Source organism: Nycticebus coucang, chromosome 23 (genome assembly GCF_027406575.1).
Source record: "Nycticebus coucang isolate mNycCou1 chromosome 23, mNycCou1.pri, whole genome shotgun sequence".
NCBI classification, from domain to species: domain Eukaryota; kingdom Metazoa; phylum Chordata; class Mammalia; order Primates; family Lorisidae; genus Nycticebus; species Nycticebus coucang.
In genome coordinates this window covers 1068295-1088053 of record NC_069802.1, presented here as the reverse complement: position 1 = coordinate 1088053, position 19759 = coordinate 1068295, and the positions used below count along the sequence as shown (strand labels likewise).

The window sequence follows — 19759 nt, the reverse complement described above, 5'->3', positions numbered from 1 at the left end:
CCTGAGCTTAAGGGATCCTCCTGTATGAGCCACCCTGCCTGGCCAAGAAGTATGAGTCTTTTATTTATTTATTTATTTATATGTTATAAATAAATAACATATAAATATGTTATTTTATTTATATATATATATATGTATATATATATGTGTGTATATATATATATTTTTTATATACAAATAAAGCTTTTCCCAGCTCTGGAAGAGAAGGCTGAGGGAATGTGGCAGGAAGCCAGAGTATTTGGTCCACCAGTGGGGGCAGAGTAGTGAGTGGTCTTTCCTGTCTTCCTCTGCTGTCCTCCTCCTCCCAACCACATGCTCAGGAGTGGGCTTCCATTCACACTGCCCCGCGTATCACTTCTGGGCTCACTTGACCCTACTTGACATGTCTGCTTCTGAAATGGAACTGAAATGCTGATTCACAAAGTTGATTCCTAGTGGTCATCTAGTCCTCCATCATTTAACTCAGTATTAGAGGTTTATTTTAAAACAATAACTATGTGGAGTTAAGTAATTTTGAGATTGAGAGTAAGAGAGATTATGAATGTATGACTTTCAGGCATCTCAGCAGATCTAGTCATCTTGTGATTTTAAAGGTAGAAAATTGCCATCAGTATAGCTATCAATACCCTTTAAGGCAGCTAGGAAAAAAAATACAGTCATGCGAAATAAAGGTCCCAGTGGTAGAAACATGTCCAGTCACCACCTTTAAGTGGTTTCAAGGATCCTTATTTTTAAAACTAGAGGTGTGGGTGTGGTGGCTCACGCCTGTAATCCTGGCACTCTGGGAGGCTGAGATGGGTGGATTGATTGCCTGAGCTCAGGAGTTCCAGACAGGCCTGAACAGGACTGAGACCCTGTCTCTAAAAAATAGCTGGGTGTTGTGGCAGACACCAGTAGTCCCAGCTACTCTGAGGATTAAATTAAGGATAAATTAAACCTTTTTTATGCTGCTACCAGAGTTGACTGCTGAAAATGTAGGGGGTATTGTAAAGGGAGGCAGCAGCTTCTATTAAGACTTTCTACATTGTGTATTTATTTTCTCTATAATCAGGCTCAAAGCAAGAGGATGGCTTGAGCACAAGAGTTTGAGGTTGCTGTAAGCAATGATGCCACAGCACTCTCTACCTAGGGTGACAAATTGAGACTCTGTCTCTAAAATAAAACTAGAGGTGTGGAGGGAAGGGGTGTGTGTAATATAATATGTTCTTTTTCCCTTTAATATTTTAATGTGTTCTTGGTCTGGTTCATTATAGTTAGGCATTTATTCCAATCTTCTGTATTATAGCAAAATATAATTGTCTTGTTTTGATTATATTTTCATGTAAATTTTTGATATGGCTCAAGTATTTTTTAACTATCTATGGGCCTATAGAATGTTGAAATATTTTTCTTTCATGTGTTTTTTAAACTGTGTAAGTGTCATTGGCCTTTTTTGTCCAGTTGGTGGAGGTAAAAAATGATGAAAATACAGTTTAACAGGTGTATAAGCAAGAGTTCAGCGTTGCTGAGTACCTAATTTCAACTGACTTGCTTTACAACTACATGCAGTAGATCTTTCAAGAGGGTAGGACATTTAAATTAAACCTTTTTTATGCTGCTACCAGAGTTGACTGCTGAAAATGTAGGGGGTATTATAAAGGGAGGCAGCAGCTTCTATTAAGACTTTGTACATTGTGTATTTATTTTCTCTATAATCAGGCTCAAAAGAAGTTGGGGGAATTCACCCTAAAGTTATAGTCCTGATTAAACTTCAAATTACAAATCCATGAAAAAAAGCTACTGTCAATTACTTGGATCCTTCCTTTTATGCAGTTTATATGTCTAGTGACTTTAAGTTTTTTTTCTTAATCATTCCCTGAGCAGAGTACATAATACAGAAAGCATAAGTTCCTTTAGTTGGAGGAGATTGGATAAATTTAATAAAAGTAATTTGTAATTTATTGCATTTTCTAGAAGTCCAAAGAACAACACTAGTTGTATAGCACTGTTAATAAAACCACAGATTCCTGTTTCCTGACCCAGTCTAAGTTCTTGTTATTGTATTTTTACTTTACTGTTTTTTGGTATTTTCTTTTCTTTCTTTCTTTTTCTTTTCTTTTTTTTGAGACACATTCTCACTCTATCCCCCTGGGTAGAGTGCTGTGGCATCACAGCTCACAGCAACCTCAAACTCTTGTGTTCAAGCGATTCTCTTGCCTCAGCCTCCCGAGTAGCTGGGACTACAGGTGCCCACCACCACATACCTTGCTCATCCTAAGCATTCATTTAAATTAAAATATGGCCAGGTACAATGACTCACACCTGTAATCTTAGCACTTTGGGAGGCTGAGGCAGGAGCCTCCCTTTGGCCCAGAGTTTGATAACAGCCTAGGCAACATGGTGAGACCCCATCTGTACAAAAATTTTAAAAATTAGCCAGGTGGATGGACTTGGTGGCTCATGCCTATAATCCTAGCACTCTGAGAGGCTGCAGGGGGTGGATTGCCTGAGCTCAGGAGTTCAAGACCAGCGTGAGCAAGAGCAAGACCAGGTCTCTTAAAAAATAGCCTGGTGTTGTGGCAGGCACCTATAGTCTCAGCTATTTAGGAGGCTGAGGCAAGAGGATCACTTGTGCCCAACTGTGGAGGTTGCTGTGAGCTATGATGCCACAGCACTTAACCGAGGGTGACAAAGTGAGACTCTGTAACAAACAACAACAACAAAAATTAGCCAGGTGTAGTGGTGCATGCTTATAATCCTAGCTACTCAGCGGGAGGCCCAGGCAGGAGGATCACTTGAGCCCAGAGAGTTGAAGACTGCACTGTGTTCTCATTGCACCACTGCACTGTAGCCTGACAGAGGAAGATCTTGTCTCTAAAAAAATGAAAATGTATTTTATAAAAAATGTTTTGCTAGACATATATTCCGATATGAATTAGCAAGTAACATTAATAAAAATGGAATATTTAAGAAACAGTGAACTGGATAGCAGAGCAGTGCAGTGGAAGTGTGCTAGCCCCAGAAGAAACAGTGAACTAAACCGGCTGCAAAGAAAGACAATCATAATAGCAAAAATTTACAATAACATTATTTTATCCTTAATTTTAATGAAATCTTTTGAAATCAAGTTTACCTCTGGTGTCGTCATTTAAGTTGCATTCATATTTTATACATGTTTTTAAACTCCTGAGAGAGCTTCCTGTCAGGGAGATGGTTCTCAGCTAGTTCTGAGCATCGTCTCCTGACTTCTTTATCTTCAGGTCTCTCCTTGTTGAATAACTTTGTTTGAGCAACTTTTTGTTGTTGTTTTGTTTTGTTTTCTTTTTGCAGGGACATCATTCTTTTTCTTGGTAGCAAGCTGTAGATTTTGTTTCAGAGAAAACGTCTTCATCTCTAGTTTCATCCAGTGTAGATGGAGATTCTGATGCAGGTATCTGTATCAGTTTCAATATGGTTACATTTGTGTTCATTTGAACTCAAAGTAGAGTAGGAATTATATTTTTTCTTTGTTGTTTTTAATTTTCCTTTTGAAAAATAATTTTTCAATTTGGAATCAAAATTTCAACTTTTCTGTAGAGAAAAAGTTTTATTCAGCATTTTTTTTTTTAATTACAAATTGTTGATCCTGCCCTCAAGGTGTAAAATAAGTTGTATTTTAGATACTAAAATACTGAAATGGTGGTATTTATACCAAGAAAAACACTAGTATTTCAGCTTGGCACCCATTGCTCAGTGGTTAGAGCACTGGCCACATACACTGGGGCTGACAGGTTTGAACTCAGCCTGGGCCTGCTAAACAATGACAACTACAACAAAAAAAAGAGCCAGGTGTTGTGGCGGGCGCCTATAGTTCCAGTTACTTGGGAGGCTAAGGCAAGAGAATCGCTTCAGTTCAAGAGTTTGAGGTTGTGAGCTGTGATGCAACAGCAGTCTACAGAGGATGACATAGCGAGACTCTGTCTCAAAAAACCAACCAAACAAAAAAACACATATTTCACTACTTACTGTGGTAGAGCACTGGGTAACTGGATAGTGGAATATCCAATTTGGTATTGTATTCACTGCATCTGAGCGTCCTGTGTGCATCTAACTACCCACCTCTGCGTGCCCCTGTATTCTGCTGAACTCAGCTCAAGTGAGCCTCCTCCCTTGGCTCACTTGAGCTGGGTGTTAGGATTATAGGCATGAGCCATCACTTCTGGCTTTAGCTGTATCAACTTGGCAAAATTATTCAATCCCATTTGGCCACAGTTTCACCTCGTGTTAATTTGGGATAATAGTTCTGTAGATTTTCGAGTATGGGGTAAACAAGGTCCATGAAAATACCTGGCCTCAGACATTAAGCGAAGCACCACAGGTGGTCAAGGTTAAGAGTCACTGAGCTACTGACTAGCTGCCATATATCTTCATGTGTTCATAAAATGGGCCTTAGTCTTGGGTGGCTCAGTGGGTAGGGCACTGGTCCCATATACCGAGGGTGGCAGATTCAACCCTGGCCCCGATCAAACTGCAACAACAAAAAAATAGCCTGGTGTTGTGGCAGGCGCCTGTAGTCCCAGCTACTCAGGAGGCTGAGGCAAGAGAATCGCCTAAACCCAGGAGTTAGAGTTTGCTCCAGGAGTTGGAGATGGTTGTGAGCTGTGATGCTATGGCACTCTACTGTGGGCAATGAAGTGAGACTTGTTTCTACAAAAAAAAAAAAAAATGAGCCTTAGTCTGTAGGTAAGGAGGAAAAAAGAAAAACAGAAATAAAAACTGTCTTACCTAAAGAGTAAGGCTCATTTTATGAACTTTTATCTCTTTGACTTGTGCCTTGGAAATCTCATGTACTTGCAAAGTTCTAGCTGATAAATTTGGGTTGCAGTGACCAGATACAGTAAGTCCTCACCTGATGTTCTCAGTAGGTTCCGCAGGTCCTTGTATGACATTTTTCTTCAAGGCACTTCATTATACGTTGGTGAGAAAAACAAATTGGTTTTATTATACGTCATTTTGCTTGAAGTCTGTTTCCAAGAAAACCTATCCAGGATGTTCCATGAGGACTTACTGTACACGCTTGGGGCTGTCCTAGCCTAGACTCTGGTGACCCATTTTTGATGATCTCTTGGAAACCTTCATTTGAAATGCTTTTGTCACCTCAAATTGAACATGTCTGAAACCAAACCCCTTGTACTTATTCTTCTTCCCCACATAACCTTTTAGGAGTACTGATATTTTTCCCTTCAGCTGGAAAGAAAATCTCGCCACCATGCTTGGTACCCCCACCCCAAAGGTCTGTTGAATATTTTTTCATCATGTGCAGAATTCTTTCGTGTAACTTGTCTTCAACTGTGGTCTGGTACAGCTGACCTCCAGCTAGTTGGTACAGTGGATGTAGTCACCTCTCTGGGTCCTGATCTCATTGGTCACAATGCCTTAATCATGTTTATGTCATATACTCTAAAACTTTTAAAGGCTTTGCCTCAGCCCATAAACATACAGGATTTTAGGACTGGGCCCAATTTACCTTTCTCATCTTGCCCCCACCATTCATCTTAGGGATTGCTCCTTGTTCTCAGAACATGCCTGTTTCTTTCTCCTCGTCGTCAGTCTAGGGAAGAGGCGAAAGAACAGATGAGCCACTTCAGAGTGACTAGTAGTGAGTCTCAGAACGGACTTCGCTGTTGGTCACAGATTGCCCCACGGGCGTGAAGGCCTCCTGACGTCCAGGTGGTGAGTGAGTCAGAGCAGTCCCTTCTGGTTGGACCTGCCTGAAGCCACAAACAGCCTGTAAGAAGTTGGGGCAAGAGGCTTTTAAAGTGGTGCAGATCCGGGGTCTGTAATTGTGTGCATGTTAAAAAAATTCAAAAGGGACAGAAGAATATAGAAGTAGAAGTTATGTTTCTTTTCCTTCTATTCTTTTTTTTTTTTTTTTTTGAGACAGCGCCTTAAGTGACAGCCCTGGGTAGAGTGCTGTGGCATCACAGCTCACAGCAACCTCCAACTCCTGGGCTCAAGTGATTCTCCTGCCTCCGCCTCCCAAGTGGCTGGGACTACAGGCGCCCACCACAACGCCCGGCTATTTTTTGGTTGCAGCTGTCATTGTTTTTTGGCAGGCTGGGGCTGGATTGGAACCCACCAGCTCAGGTGTATGTGGCTGGTGCCTTAGCTGCTTGAGCCACAGGTGCCGAGCCTCTTTTCCTTCTATTCTATAGAAACCATTTATTGACCTCTGTTCTGATCATTCTGGTTCCTGTCCTGGGAGGACCTAACAGTGACTTGAGATCTGGTGCACGTTTACGGTGGCGCCTGCCCTGTGTCCCTGGCTGCACTGCTCCTCGCACATGTGCATGGATGTAATACATGTACTTTTTGGATTTAAAATTATCTTAATGATTTTTCCACATTAGTGTATATATAGAACATTCTTATTTTAGCACCATAATATTCCATTTGGATCTACCTACTGAGTAACTAGTTTCTTATTGATGGACCTTTAGTTATTTTGTTTCCTTTTAAATTAGGACTGATAGCCTTACACTAACACACATTTCGGATACAAACTGAGTGTCTGCCTCAGGCTTTGTTTCTGTCACGTGCCTGCCGTGGCTCAGTGCCCACACTGCACGTTCAGTCTTATTTGAGGGAGCAGCATCATTACGGGCTAGAGTTAGTGGGATGGTCCTTGCCCCGAAGGTTCTGCTTGAGTTGGATCTTGAGGAATCTAGATGAATATTGGAATAATAAAAAGAAAGTAGGGGCTTGGCCCCCGTAGCTCAGTGAGTAAGAAGGCGGGGTTGAGCCTGGCTTGGACCTGCTAAACAAAAATGATGACTGTAACCAAAAAGTAGCTAAGTGTTGTGGCGGGCGCCTGTAGTCCCAGCTACTTGGGGTCTGAGGCAAGAGGATCGCTTAAGCCCAAGAGTTGGAGGTTGCTGTGAGCTGTGATGCCACGGCACTCTACCGAGGGCCACATAATGAGATACTGTCTCAAAAACAAGGAAGTAGGGAGGGAGTAGGACTGTGGGACTGAGGCTGTGGTCAGCAAATGCTCTGGGCTGTGCGCAGCTCGTGAACACTTGGTCTGGGGCTGGTCCAAGGTTGGGACAGAGTACAACAGAGTCTGAAGAGTTAGTGTGAATGAAAGGGTGTTAAACTATCTCATTAGTAACTTTTAGATTACTGCTTATAATTTAAGTAGTAGTGTTTTGACTATATTGGGCTAAATAAAATATTATGAAAAAAAATTTAACTTAGTTTTACTTTTTAAAATAATGGCTGCCAGAAAATACAGAACCGTGTCTTGTGGCCCCTCTTGGGGCTCGTGTGATTTTTTTTTTTTTTTTTCATTAAATCATAGCTGTGTACATTGATATAATCATGGGGCATCATTTACTAGGTTCTCAGACCGTTTACCAAGTTTCACATATACCCTTGTAAGATGCACCGCTGGTGTAATCCCACCGATCCCCCTCCCTCTACCCACCTCCCCCCTCCCTCCCCTCCCTTTCCCCCTTCCCCCTATTCTTAGGTTGTAACTGGGTTATAGCTTTCATGTGAAAACCCTAAATTAGTTTCATAGTAGGGCTGAGTCCATTGGGTACTTTTTCTTCCATTCTTGAGATACTTTACTAAGAAGAATATGTTCCAGCTCCATCCACGTAAACATGAAAGAGGTAAAGTCTCCATCTTTCTTTAAAGCTGCATAATATTCCATGGTGTACATATACCACAATTTATTAATCCATTTGTGGATCGATGGGCACTTGGGCTTCTTCCATGACTTAGCAATTATGAATTGGGCTGCAATAAACATTCTGGTACAAATATCTTTGTTATGATGTGATTTTTGGTCTTCTGGGTATATGCCCAGTAGAGGGATTACAGGATTAAATGGCAGATCTATTTTTAGATCTCTGAGTGTTCTCCATATCTCTTTCCAAAAGGAATGTATTAATTTGCATTCCCACCAGCAGTGAAAAAGTGTTCCCTTTTCTCCACATCCGCGCCAACATCTCTGGTCTTGGGATTTTTTGATATAGGCTAGTCTCACTGGAGTTAGATGGTATCTCAAAGTAGTTTTGATTTGCATTTCTCTGATGATTAAAGATGATGACCATTTTTTCATATGTCTGAAGGCCGCGCACCTGTCTTCTTCAGAGAAGTTTCTCTTCAAATCCCTTGCCCAGCCTGCGATGGGATCCCTTGTTCTATTCTTGCTAATGCACTTGAGTTCTCTGTGGATTCTGGTTATTAAACCTTTGTCGGAGATATAACCTGCAAATATCTTCTCCCGTTCTGAGGGCTGTTTGCTTGCTTTACTTACCGTGTTCTTGGCTGTGCAAAAGCTTTTTAGTTTGATCAAGTCCCAGTAGTGTATTGTTGAAGCTGCTTCAATTGCCTGGGGGGTGGTCCTCATAAAATAATCGCCCAGACCTATTTCTTCATGGGTTTTCCCTGCACTCTCCTCTAGTATTTTTATAGTTTCCTGTCTTAAGTTTAAATCTTTGATCCAGTGAGAGTCTATCTTAGTTAATGGTGAAAGGTGTGGGTCCAATTTCAGTCTTCTACAGGTTGCCAGCCAGTTCACCCAGCACCATTTGTTAAATAGGGAATCTTTTCCCCACTGAATGTTTTTAATTGGCTTGTCAAAGATTAAATAACGGTAAGTAGCTGGATTCATCTCTTGGTTCTCTATTCTATTCCAGACATCTACTTCTCTGTTTTTGTGCCAATACCATGCTGTTTTGATCACTATCGATTTGTAATATAGTCTGAGGTCTGGTAGCGTAATTCCTCCTGCTTTGTTTTTATTTCTGAGTAATGTCTTGGCTATTCAAGGTTTTTTCTGATTCCATATAAAATGAAGTATTGTTTTTTCAAGATCTTTAAAGTATGACAGTGGAGCTTTAATAGGGATTGCATTGAAATTTTATATTGCTTTGGGAGTATGGACATTTTAACAATGTTGATTCTTCCCAGCCATGAGCATGGTATGTTTTTCCATTTGTTAATATTTTCAGCTATTTCTTTTCTTAGAGTTTCATAGTTCTCTTTATAGAGATCTTTCACGTCCTTTGTTAGATAAATTCCCAAATATTTCATCTTCTTTGGCACTACTGTGAATGGGATAGAGTCCTTAACTGTTTTTTCAACTTGACTAATGTTGGTATATATAAAGGCTACCGATTTATGAATGTCGATTTTGTAACCTGAGATGCTGCTGTATTCCTTGATCACTTCTAAGAGTTTTGTAGTAGAGTCCTTAGTGTTTTCCAGATATACTATCATATCATCTGCGAAGAGCGAAAGTTTGATCTCTTCTGTCCCTATATGGATGCCCTTGATCGCCTTTTCTTCCCTAATTGCAGTGGCTAAAACTTCCATTACAATGTTAAAAAGCAATGGAGACAATGGGCAGCCTTGTCTGGTTCCTGATCTGAGTGGAAATGATTCCAAATTAACTCCATTCAATATGATATTGGCTGTGGGTTTGCTGTAGATGGTCTCTATCAGTTTAAGAAATGTCCCTTCTATACTTATTTTCTTAAGTGTTCTGATCCTGAAGGGATGCTGAATATTATCAAAAGCTTTTTCTGCATCAATTGAGAGAATCATATGTTCTTTGTTTTTTAATTTGTTTATGTGCAGGATTACATTTATAGATTTACGTATATTGAACCAGCCTTGAGACCCTGGGATAAAACCGACTTGGTCATGATGTATAATTTGTTTGATGTGTTGCTGGATTCTGTTTGTTAGGATCTTGTTGAATATTTTTGCATCTATATTCATTAGTGATATCGGTCTATAATTTTCTTTTCTTTTGGGTCTTTTCCTGGTTTGGGGATCAGGGTGATGTTTGCTTCATAGAACATGTTAGGTAGTTTTCCTTCTTTTTCTACCTTTTGGAACAGGTTGAGTAATATAGCTACTAATTCCTCTTTAAAAGTTTGGTAGAATTCTGACATGAAACCATCTGGTCTCGGGCTTTTCTTTTTAGGGAGGTTTGTATGGTTGATGCTATTTCCGAACTTGATATGGGCCTGTTCAACATTTCCACTTGATTCTGGCTAAGTCTTGGAAGGTGACGTAATTCCAAGTATCGGTCAATTTCCTTCAGATTTTCATGTTTCTGAGAATACAGTTTCTTGTAATATTCATTAAGGATTTTTTGGATTTCTGATGAGTCTGTTGTTATTTTGTCTTTGTTGTTTCTGATTGATGAGATTAGAGATTTTACTCTTTTTTTCCTGATTAGGTTGGCCAAAGGTTTATCTATTTTATTGACCTTTTCGAAAAACCAGCTTTTTGATTTATTGATCTGTTGTATTATTCTTTTGTTTTCAATTTCATTTAATTCTTCTCTAATTTTGGTTATTTCTTTTCTTCTACTGGGTTTGGGGTTGGAATGTTCTTCCTTTTCCAGTTGCGTGAGATGTCCCATTAAGTTGTTAACTTTCTCTCTTTCCGTTCTCTTGAGGAAGGCTTGCAGTGCTATAAATTTCCCTCTTAGAACTGCCTTTGCAGTGTTCCAGAGGTTCCTATAGTTTGTGTCTTCATTGTTGTTTTGTTCAAAAATATTGGTGATTTCTTTCTTAATCTCATCTCTGACCCAGCTATCTTTCAGCATAAGGTTATTTAACTTCCATGTTTTTGTATGAGTATGCAGATTCCCGTTGTTACTCAGCTCAAGTTTTATTCTATGGTGGTCCGAGAAGATGCATGGAATAATTTCTATTCCTTTAAATTTACTGAGGTTAGACTTGTGACCTAAGATGTGATCGATTCTGGAGTAAGTTCCATGGGCTGATGAGAGTATGTGTATTCAGTTTTGTTGGGTTGAAATGTTCTGTAGATGTCTGCTAAATCCAAATGTTGGATGGTTAGGTTTAAATCTAAGATTTCTTTGCTCAGCTTCTTGTTGGAGGATCCATCCAGCACTGCCAAAGGAGTGTTGAAATCTCTGACTATTATGGAGCTGGAGGAAATCAAGTTGCCCATGTCTGTTAGAGTTTCTCTTATAAATTGAGGTGCATTCTGGTTGGGTGCATAGATATTAATAATTGAGATCTCATCATATTGAGTATTACCCTTAACAAATATGAAGTGTCCATTCTTGTCCTTCCTTACTTTTGTTGGTTTAAAGCCTATTGTATCTGCAAATAAAATTGTGACACCTGCTTTTTTCTGATTATCATTTGCCTGAAATATGGATGACCATCCTTTCACTCTGAGTCTGTATTTGTCTTTTAAGTTAAGATGTGACTCTTGTATGCAACAAATATCTGGCCTGAATTTTTGTATCCAGTCAGCTAACCTATGCCTCTTTAGAGGACAGTTTAAGCCGTTCACATTAATGGAGAATATTGATAAGTCTGGTGAAGTTTTGGGTATCCAGTTTTTCAAAAGTCCATTGGGCATTTTTAATCCTTTTGCCAGTGTGGAAATTGGAGTTTGATCCGAAGTTTCTGAGTGAGTTTACTTTTGTGGTATAGGATTGGGTTGGTCATTATGGAGGTTAGGTCTGAGAATATCCTGAAGAGCTGGTTTGGTTGTGGCAAATTTCTTCAACATATGAATGTCATTAAAGTATCTAATTTCTCCATCATAAATGAAACTCAGTTTAGCTGGATACAATATCCGGGGTTGAAAGTTATTTTGCTTTAGGAGATTAAAAGTTGGTGACCATCCTCTTCTGGCTTGAAAAGTTTCAGCAGAGGTATCTGCAGTCATTCTAATATTCTTCCCTTTGAAGGTAATGGTCTTCTTTCTCCTGGCAGCTTTGAGGATTTTCTCCTTCATATTAACTTTAGTGAAGTTAATTATGATATGCCTGGGGGATGTCTTATTGGGGTTGAGTTGTGCTGGGGTTCTGAAGCTGTTCGCTATCTGAATTTCAGAATCTCTAGGTATGTCTGGAAAATTCTCTTTCATAATTTCATGCAGAAAGGCCTCTGTGGCCCAGCAAGGCCACTTCATCTGTTTCTGGAACGCCAATGATTCGGGTATTTGCCTTCTTTGAATTATCCCAGAGCTCTCGGAGAGAATGATCCGTTTTTGCTCTCCATTTCTCTTCCTCTTTGAGAGTTTGGAGCATTCAAAGGCTTTATCTTCAATGTCAGAAATCCTTTCTTCTGCTTGCTCCATTCCGTTGCTAAGGGATTCCACTGTATTTTTCATATCTTTGAGGGCTGCAAATTCTTGCTTCAGTGTGTCTAAGTCTTTGGTGGTTTTGTCTTTGAATTTGTTAAATTCTTGAGACAACTTTTGAATTTCTCCTCGAATTCCTAATTCCACTTTGTTAATCTTGTCTGCAATCCAAATTCTGAATTTGATTTCTGACATCTCAGCCAGTTGTTTATGAATAGGATCTTTAATTACATCTGCCATATCCTTCCTTGGGGGGGGTGATCTATTCTGGTTATTCATGTTACCAGAGTTTTTCCGCTGATTTTGCCCATGGTTGTTTTACTCCCTTTGATTTTTTTCCCCTGGGGCTTTGTCGAGGGCCTGTACAGTGTTGTGGCCTGAGAAACTGAGGCCCTGTCTGGTGTGGTGGGGCTAAGTGGTTCTGTCTCGTTTTCAGCTGGTTTCTGTTCCACCCGAGTGAAACAGATACTCTGGATTGAAGTCTCAGCTTTTGTTTGTATCCTTGTGGTCCCAGCTCGCCTCAGCGGGGTTGACGTGCGTTCTTCAACCTCTGTCTTAGTGCAGCTCAAATCCACCAGGTTACTTGCTGAATTTTTGTCCTTTAACTCTCCTACTGGATGGGAGCCTCTGTGGAAAGCTGGCTTTAGTCAGCCATCTTGTCTCCTCCCCTCCATATCTCTTGTGATTTTTGGTTGTGCACTGTGTTGGAGGTTGTGATTCTTAACTCCGCAGAGCATGAGGACTTCCAAGCTAGGAAGGCCTCTGGAGGCTGCCTTGAACCTACTTTTTTGCTTCTTGCTTCTCGTGTGATTTTTATTAGACAGCACTGCTGTGGCTCGTCCTTCAGGATGGAGGGTAACATTTGTTTTGGGAACTGGTATGTGATTAGATGGGAAGTGCTGGAGAATTACTGTTCTTGGTATAAAAAGCCCAGTACAGTTTCTTAAACTGAAGTGACAGGATGAAGTTAGTTTTAGGAACATTAAGTGGGTCATATTACATGGTACTACAGAAACTTAACTTACCGAGTGCTTGCTATGTGTTAAGCACCATACCCAATGGTTTTATTTGTTGAATTTAATCTTCACAACTCTGTGAGGTGTAGGTGGCTCTTACCTTATGATGAACTTGAGTCATAAGACAGTGTGCTTGTTGGCCCAGTGTCGCAGAGTGCCTGATAATGGCTTGGATGTGAACCCGGGCAGTCTGATTCTAGAGTCATATGTAACACACCATGTCTCTGTGAAGGTGAATTAGACAATGGAGATGATCTTTGTACTTAGCAATAAATGTTTGGTAACTGAACGTTTTCTAATCCTATTAATATTTTAATAAAAAACAATTTTTTTAGTGACACCCCCATAACACCTGGCTGTTTTCTTTAGAGACAGGGTCTCAGTCTTGCTCAGGCTGATCTTGAACTCCTGAGCTCAAGTGATCCAGCTGCTTTGGCCTCCCAGAGTTACAGCCGTAAGCCACCACACTGTGCCAGTTTTATATTCTTAATCACCATGGTTGGTTGTTTACCAATATGATTTTTCCTGTCTAGTACTGGTTCAACATGTAACAAAAGCTCTAAGTTGATTTTTCTTGTGTTCTATATATAATAGGAAGGTTTTAAGAATATATAGCCTAGCTGGGTGCGGTGGCTCACGCCTGTAATCCCAGCACTGTGGGAGGCTGAGGAGGAAGAATCGCTTGAGCTCAGGAGTTCAAGACTCGCCTGAGCGACTGTGAGACCCCCACTCATGAAAAAAATGGAAAAACCCAGCCGGGCGCCGCAGCGAGCGCCTGTAATCCCAGCGGCTTCCAGTGGCTGAGGCAGCAGGGTGCCCGCAGCTTGAGTCTGAGGTTGTAGTGAGCTACCACACCCACTGCACTCTGCTCAGGGGCATAGGGTGGGACCCTGTCTCAACAACATAGAATATATACCCTTTTGTTTTACAATCATGTGTTGCTAAGCAGTGGGGATACAGTCTGAGAAATGTGTTAAGAATCACGTCGTTAGGCAGTTCTGTCGTGCTAGCACCATGGGCTCACTACGCAGACCTAGATGCGTAGCCAACTGCACACCTAGGCTCTGCCGTGCGGCCCGCTGCTCCTGGGCTACCAGCCTGCACAGTGTGCTGCTGCGCTGAGCCCTGTGGGTGGTTGTGACACAGTGGGTGGCTGTGCATCTAAACATGTCTAAACATCGAAAAGGTACGGTAAAAGTATAGTATTAAAATTTTGTGGGACCACCATTATACCAGTGGTCTTTGACCAATAGTGTCTTTGACACATGACTGTACTATTAAAACAAATTTTATTGTATCTATATTTCACAGAGGAAAAGAGATAAAATAATGTGGCCTAGATTTTATGGCTGGGAATTATAAAACTCAGAGAATATGTAGTTGTGATTACTATTGTGTTTGATTTAAAAAGTAAACCTTTTCAAAAAAGAAAATGTTCTTTATTAGGACATTTTTTAGGATGTCTAATGTACACAAGGCATTGAAAGAAAGGAAGTTTTTTTTGTTGTCTTTTGGTTTTTTTTGAGACAGGGTCTCACTATGTGGCTCTCAGTAGAGCGCCGTGACGTCACAGCTCACAGCAACCTCTAACTCTTGGGCTAAAGCACTTCTCTTGCCTTAACCTCCCAAGTAGCTGGGACTACAGGTGCCCACCACAACGCCTGGCTATTTTTGTTGTTGTTGTCGCAGTTGTCATTGTTGTTTAGGGTTCAAACCCTCCAGCCTGGGTGTATGTGGCTGGTGCTGTAACCACTGCTCTGGGCCTTTTTTTTTTTGAAACAGAATCTCCACTCTGTCTCCTGGGCCACAGCAACCTCAAACTCAAGCCCTCATCCTCGTGAGTAGCTAAGACCAAAAGAGTCCACCACTACGCCCAGCTAATTTTTCTTTTTTAGTATGGACAGGGTCCCACTGTTGTGGGCTGGTCTCAAAATCCTGAGCTTAAGTGTGGTGCCTGTGGCTCAGTGGTGCCGCAATATATAGGGCACCGGTGCCCACATACCGAGGGTGGCGAGTTTGAACTTGGCCCTGGCCAAATTGCAACAAAAAATAGCCGGGCGTCGTGGTGGGCGCCTGTAGTCCCAGCTACTCAGTAGGCTGAGGCAGGAGAATCGCCTAAGCCCAAGAGCTGGAGGTTGCTGTGAGTTGTGATGCTACGGCACTCTACCGAGGATGACAGAGTGAAACTCTGTCTCTAAAAAAAAAAAAAAAAATCCTGAGCTTAAGCTATCTTTGCACTTCCACCTCCTGGAATGGTAGGATTACAGGCGTGAGCCACTGCTTCTGGTCTGTAACTTCATTTTAAAAGCAACACGTCAGCATAGCTGCAGTGTGGTCATGGAGAGAAAGCAGACGCCTTGAAATGGCTGAGCCAGGGCTGACTGCCAAGGCAGCACACAGCGTCGGAATTGTGAATTTTCCCGACATTTATTTTAGAATTCTAGTCTTACAGGTAATGCTTAAATTTTTCTCTTCTTTACTGTGGAATTGGGAGTAAGGTTTGTATTATGTATTAAAGAATGACACGAACAATGACATTTAGAATTTTATTTTTACTCTGACATCTTGATGGGGCCTTTCCCAGTGCTTGTTTATACCTTGTCCAAAATGACTGTGTTTTGAGGTTTTTTTCCTTCTTTATCTCTTAGGTTTGTATTTATCTCTTAGGTTTGTAGAGATGCATATCTTTTAAAATTAATTAAAGATAATTAGATTTATCTAGCCCAGAGTTTCTCAGCTTGAGAACTATCAGTGTATTGGGTAGATGATTCTTGGTTGTGGAGGGGCTGCCCTGTATATTTGTGGGACATTGTAGCCACTTGTCTGGCCTCTCCTCGCTGGATGTGAGTAGTGTCCTCTCAGCTGTGACAACCAACAGTGTCTCCACGCTTAGCCAGATGTCCCCTGGGAGACAGAATTGCTCTGCTTGAGAAACACTTGTCTCGCTCACTTCCTGTGGTGGTCCTTCCCTTCTCTGGTACGTAGAGGAAGAGAACTGGCCGCCTTGTCCAGCAGTGCATTCCAGCTTCATCTGGTTCTTTGAGATAGAAATCTTCTCTCTATTAAGCTAAAAACTGCTACCTCTAATTTTTTATTCTGCCTCTTGGGACCACATAGAGGTATAGAGTGATAGACTCACAGACCTTCCCAGTTATTGAAACTTGTCATTTGTGGTTTGTTGTGGGATTATGTTAGAACCAAGTTAGCAACTTTTTGTAATGGGCTAGAGAGTAAGTGTTTTAGGTTTTTCAGGCCACATAATTTCTAGGCTACATAGAGTCTTGGTTGCGTAACTTTTTTTTCTTCTTTCCCTCCTTTCTTCCATCCTCCCACATACCATCCACTCCTTTTCTTTTCCTCTTTATTTTTTTGACCTGTTAGAAAATACTCTTCACTCCCAGGCTGGGTTGGCCTCTGCAGTGACTTGCCAGCCCCAGGTTTCAGACATTCAAGTGTGGTGCCTCAGACCGTTGCCAGAACTTGGGGGAAGGGCACAGAACAGTATTGGACTTTTCACTAACTCTACAAAGCAAAGTGCTTACTGCTTTTTTTGAGCTTTGTCACATTTTCAACTTAATGTTGACCAAGATGCTGTTTTGACTTTTTTATTAAGAAGCCACTTTACCTTCTAGGATACAATTAGACTTCAGCATAGGATTATTCATACTTCAAGCTATATTAAGCCGTATTTTAATGAGCACCAACTCATGTGCTAGCCTTTTGAGTTTTCTGGATGCTCCTTTGTCTTTTAAACTGTTAATGAAATTTGTCTCATCTTCATAGCACTTTGATAAACATAACTGGGTCTTTCACCCAAGTTACCAATAAAAATTTATATGAGACATAGCTAAAAACCAAATCTCAAATCACAAACACTTGAAACATAAGGTAACTTAAATTCATAGATATAGCTGTCCTCTATAAATTGTTTTGGTGACTCAAAAGTAGATCTGCATTATACGTACTGAGTATCCCTAATCCAAAATGCTCCAAGATCCACAACTTCTTGAGTGCTGACATGATGTTGAAAGGAAACCCTTATTGGAGCAGTTTGGATTTCAGATTTCCAGATTAGGGAGGCTCAACTATAATGCAAATATTCCAACATCCCCCCAAATTGAAATTCGAAACACTTCTAGTTCCAAGTATCTCAAGTGAGGGGCACGCAGCCTGCAGCAGCCTTCATGACTGGTACTGTCACTATTGATGGCTTTCAAAATGACTAGACCGTCAATAAGTCTAGTGACCATGATGAAAAAATTCATCATGCAAAGTAAAAGAATATTAAATAATGATTTTTTTCGTAAAAAGTAACAGATATATATATATATATTTTAATTTCAGAAAGGATTTACACCAGCAGCCCCAGTTCATACCAGTAAAGAAGATCCGGCTACCCAGACTAACTTGGGGTTTATCCATGCATTTGTTGCTGCCATATCAGTTATCATTGTATCTGAACTGGGTGATAAGACATTTTTTATAGCAGCCATCATGGCCATGCGCTATAACCGTCTGACTGTGCTGGCGGGAGCCATGCTCGCCCTGGGCCTGATGACCTGCTTATCAGGTGAGTGCACGCTGCCTTGCAGGGGAGAGTGTGGTGTGTGGCTTGTCTTGTTGAGTGGTTCACTTAGTTCTATTGGAATTTGGTTTCTGTTTCAGATTTTAGCAAACAGCAAATGATTTCAGTGCATAAATTCCTAAAAACCATGTTACACATTTTAAATCAAATTTTTAGCTATTCACAATCAAGATATATACTTATTTATTCACTGGGGTTTTTATCTTTGCTTTTTTTCTGTTTTAGCTTTTTTTCTTTTCAGTCCAGGTAATATTTATATTTGATACTTTAGAAATAAGACCCAAGGAACCACAGAGAATTGCATATTTTTCTGTTAAAGGACATTTGGGAGGTAATTAATAACTTAGACATAATTTTAAGTTTATTCATTTTATTAAACTGTTCTTACCCATATGGTAAGGAGTGTTAGGATTACAGGCGTGAGCCACTGCGCCTGGCTCTAGTTTTTCTATTTTTCATTAGAGACAGGGTCTTGTTCTTGCTCAGGCTGGTCCTGAGCTCCAGCAATCCACCCATGGGGGCCTCCCAGAGTGCTGGGATTATAGGTGTGAGCCATTGCTCCTGGCCCCTGTAATATTTTAACTCTTCTTATATATTTTCATGTATTTTCTTCATACATGAAGTTTTACCCTGATGATTACAAATTTTTGCTTCAAAGTCTTTTACAGATTACCCCATCATATTTATTTGCAGTAAAAATATGCAAATAGTATAATTGAATTTTACAGTTTTGAAAATTTCCTTGGTTTAAGACTCTAAATGTTAACACTATGGATTAAGTTATAGTTACTATCAGTACACAATTGATCAAAGCAAATATACCAAAAATTTAAATATTTAAACATTTTTTAAATTGCAGATATATCTCTTAATGAGATGATAGGGCTGTTCTTTTTAAATTAGTTTATGTGCCCATGAGTGAATACTAATTACTGATAGAATGAATTAGGGTTTACATAATCACTGATTTTTTTTGTGTTTGTTTTTTTGAAACAGAGCCTCAAGCTGTCGCCCTGGGTAGAGTGCTGTGGCATCACAGCTCACAGCAACTTCAAACTCCTGGGCTCAAACGATTCTCTTGCCTCAGTCTCCTATGTAGTTGGGACTACAGGTGTCCGCCACAACGCCTGACTGTTTTTTGGTTGCAGCCGTCATTATTGTTTGGCGGGCCCAGGCTGCATTTGAACCTGCCAGTTCAGGTGTGTGTGGCTGGCGCCTTAGCTGCTTGAGCCACAGGCACCAAGCCTGAATTTTTTTTTTTTTTTTTAAGGAGATGTAAGGGGGATGTATTCACTGGCCAGAAAAAGACAAATAGATGTGAAAACCAAGAAATGTTTGTTTTAACCATGTCACTGAGTTCAGTACTCTGTGCTACATGCTAAAAATCGCATACTGGTCTCATCAAAAGTGACTTTCATGACTTAACATCTGACAGTTCAATAAGTCTTTTGTCAATTTTGTTGAAAGCAGAAAATTAGAAACCATGTTTTTCTAAAATTTATTTATTTATTTATTTATTTATTTTTGTCCGGGGCTGAGTTTGAACCTGCCACCTCTAGCATATAGGGCCGGCGCCCCTACCCCTTTGAGCCACACATGCCGCCCTCTAAAATTTATTAAATGAATATTCTTATACATGTTGTCTTTTATTTAGAATTAGAAGCACCTTGTTTAAATTATTTAGAAATGATTGAGAAAATTGAAATATTATTAATTTCAAATTGTTTATTTGTCCGTGAAGTATTTCAGTATCAGAGGAGAGGCTTCCAAAGCAAGAGGAAAATAGGGGGACAGTAACCAAAGGAAGAGAAAACAAAGTTGTATTGTCAGAGGGAACTTTTTCTCTATAGAGTTGTCAAAGCAGAAAAGGGAGGATTATAAGTTTCACTAAATAACATTTTTTTAAGATTATCTGAAGATAAAGAGAAAACTAAATTATAGGACATTTAAAAATATTACATTTCATTATTTTTTTTTTTTTTAGAGACAGAGTCTTACTTTGTCACCCTTGGTAGAGTGCTGTGGTGTCACAGCTCACAGCAACCTC

At 40.2% G+C, this 19759-nt stretch overlaps 1 protein-coding gene across 1 annotated transcript in view; it reads left to right on the top strand.

The window, feature by feature from the left end:
- The window catches only part of TMEM165 (transmembrane protein 165), a 36113-nt gene that overhangs the window by 3015 nt on the left and 13339 nt on the right, over window positions 1-19759 (top strand). Inside the window, exon 2 of the mRNA XM_053577544.1 lies at window positions 17472-17697. Coding sequence (XP_053433519.1) covers window positions 17472-17697 — 226 coding nt within the window. The remainder of the gene's footprint in view (window positions 1-17471; window positions 17698-19759) is intronic.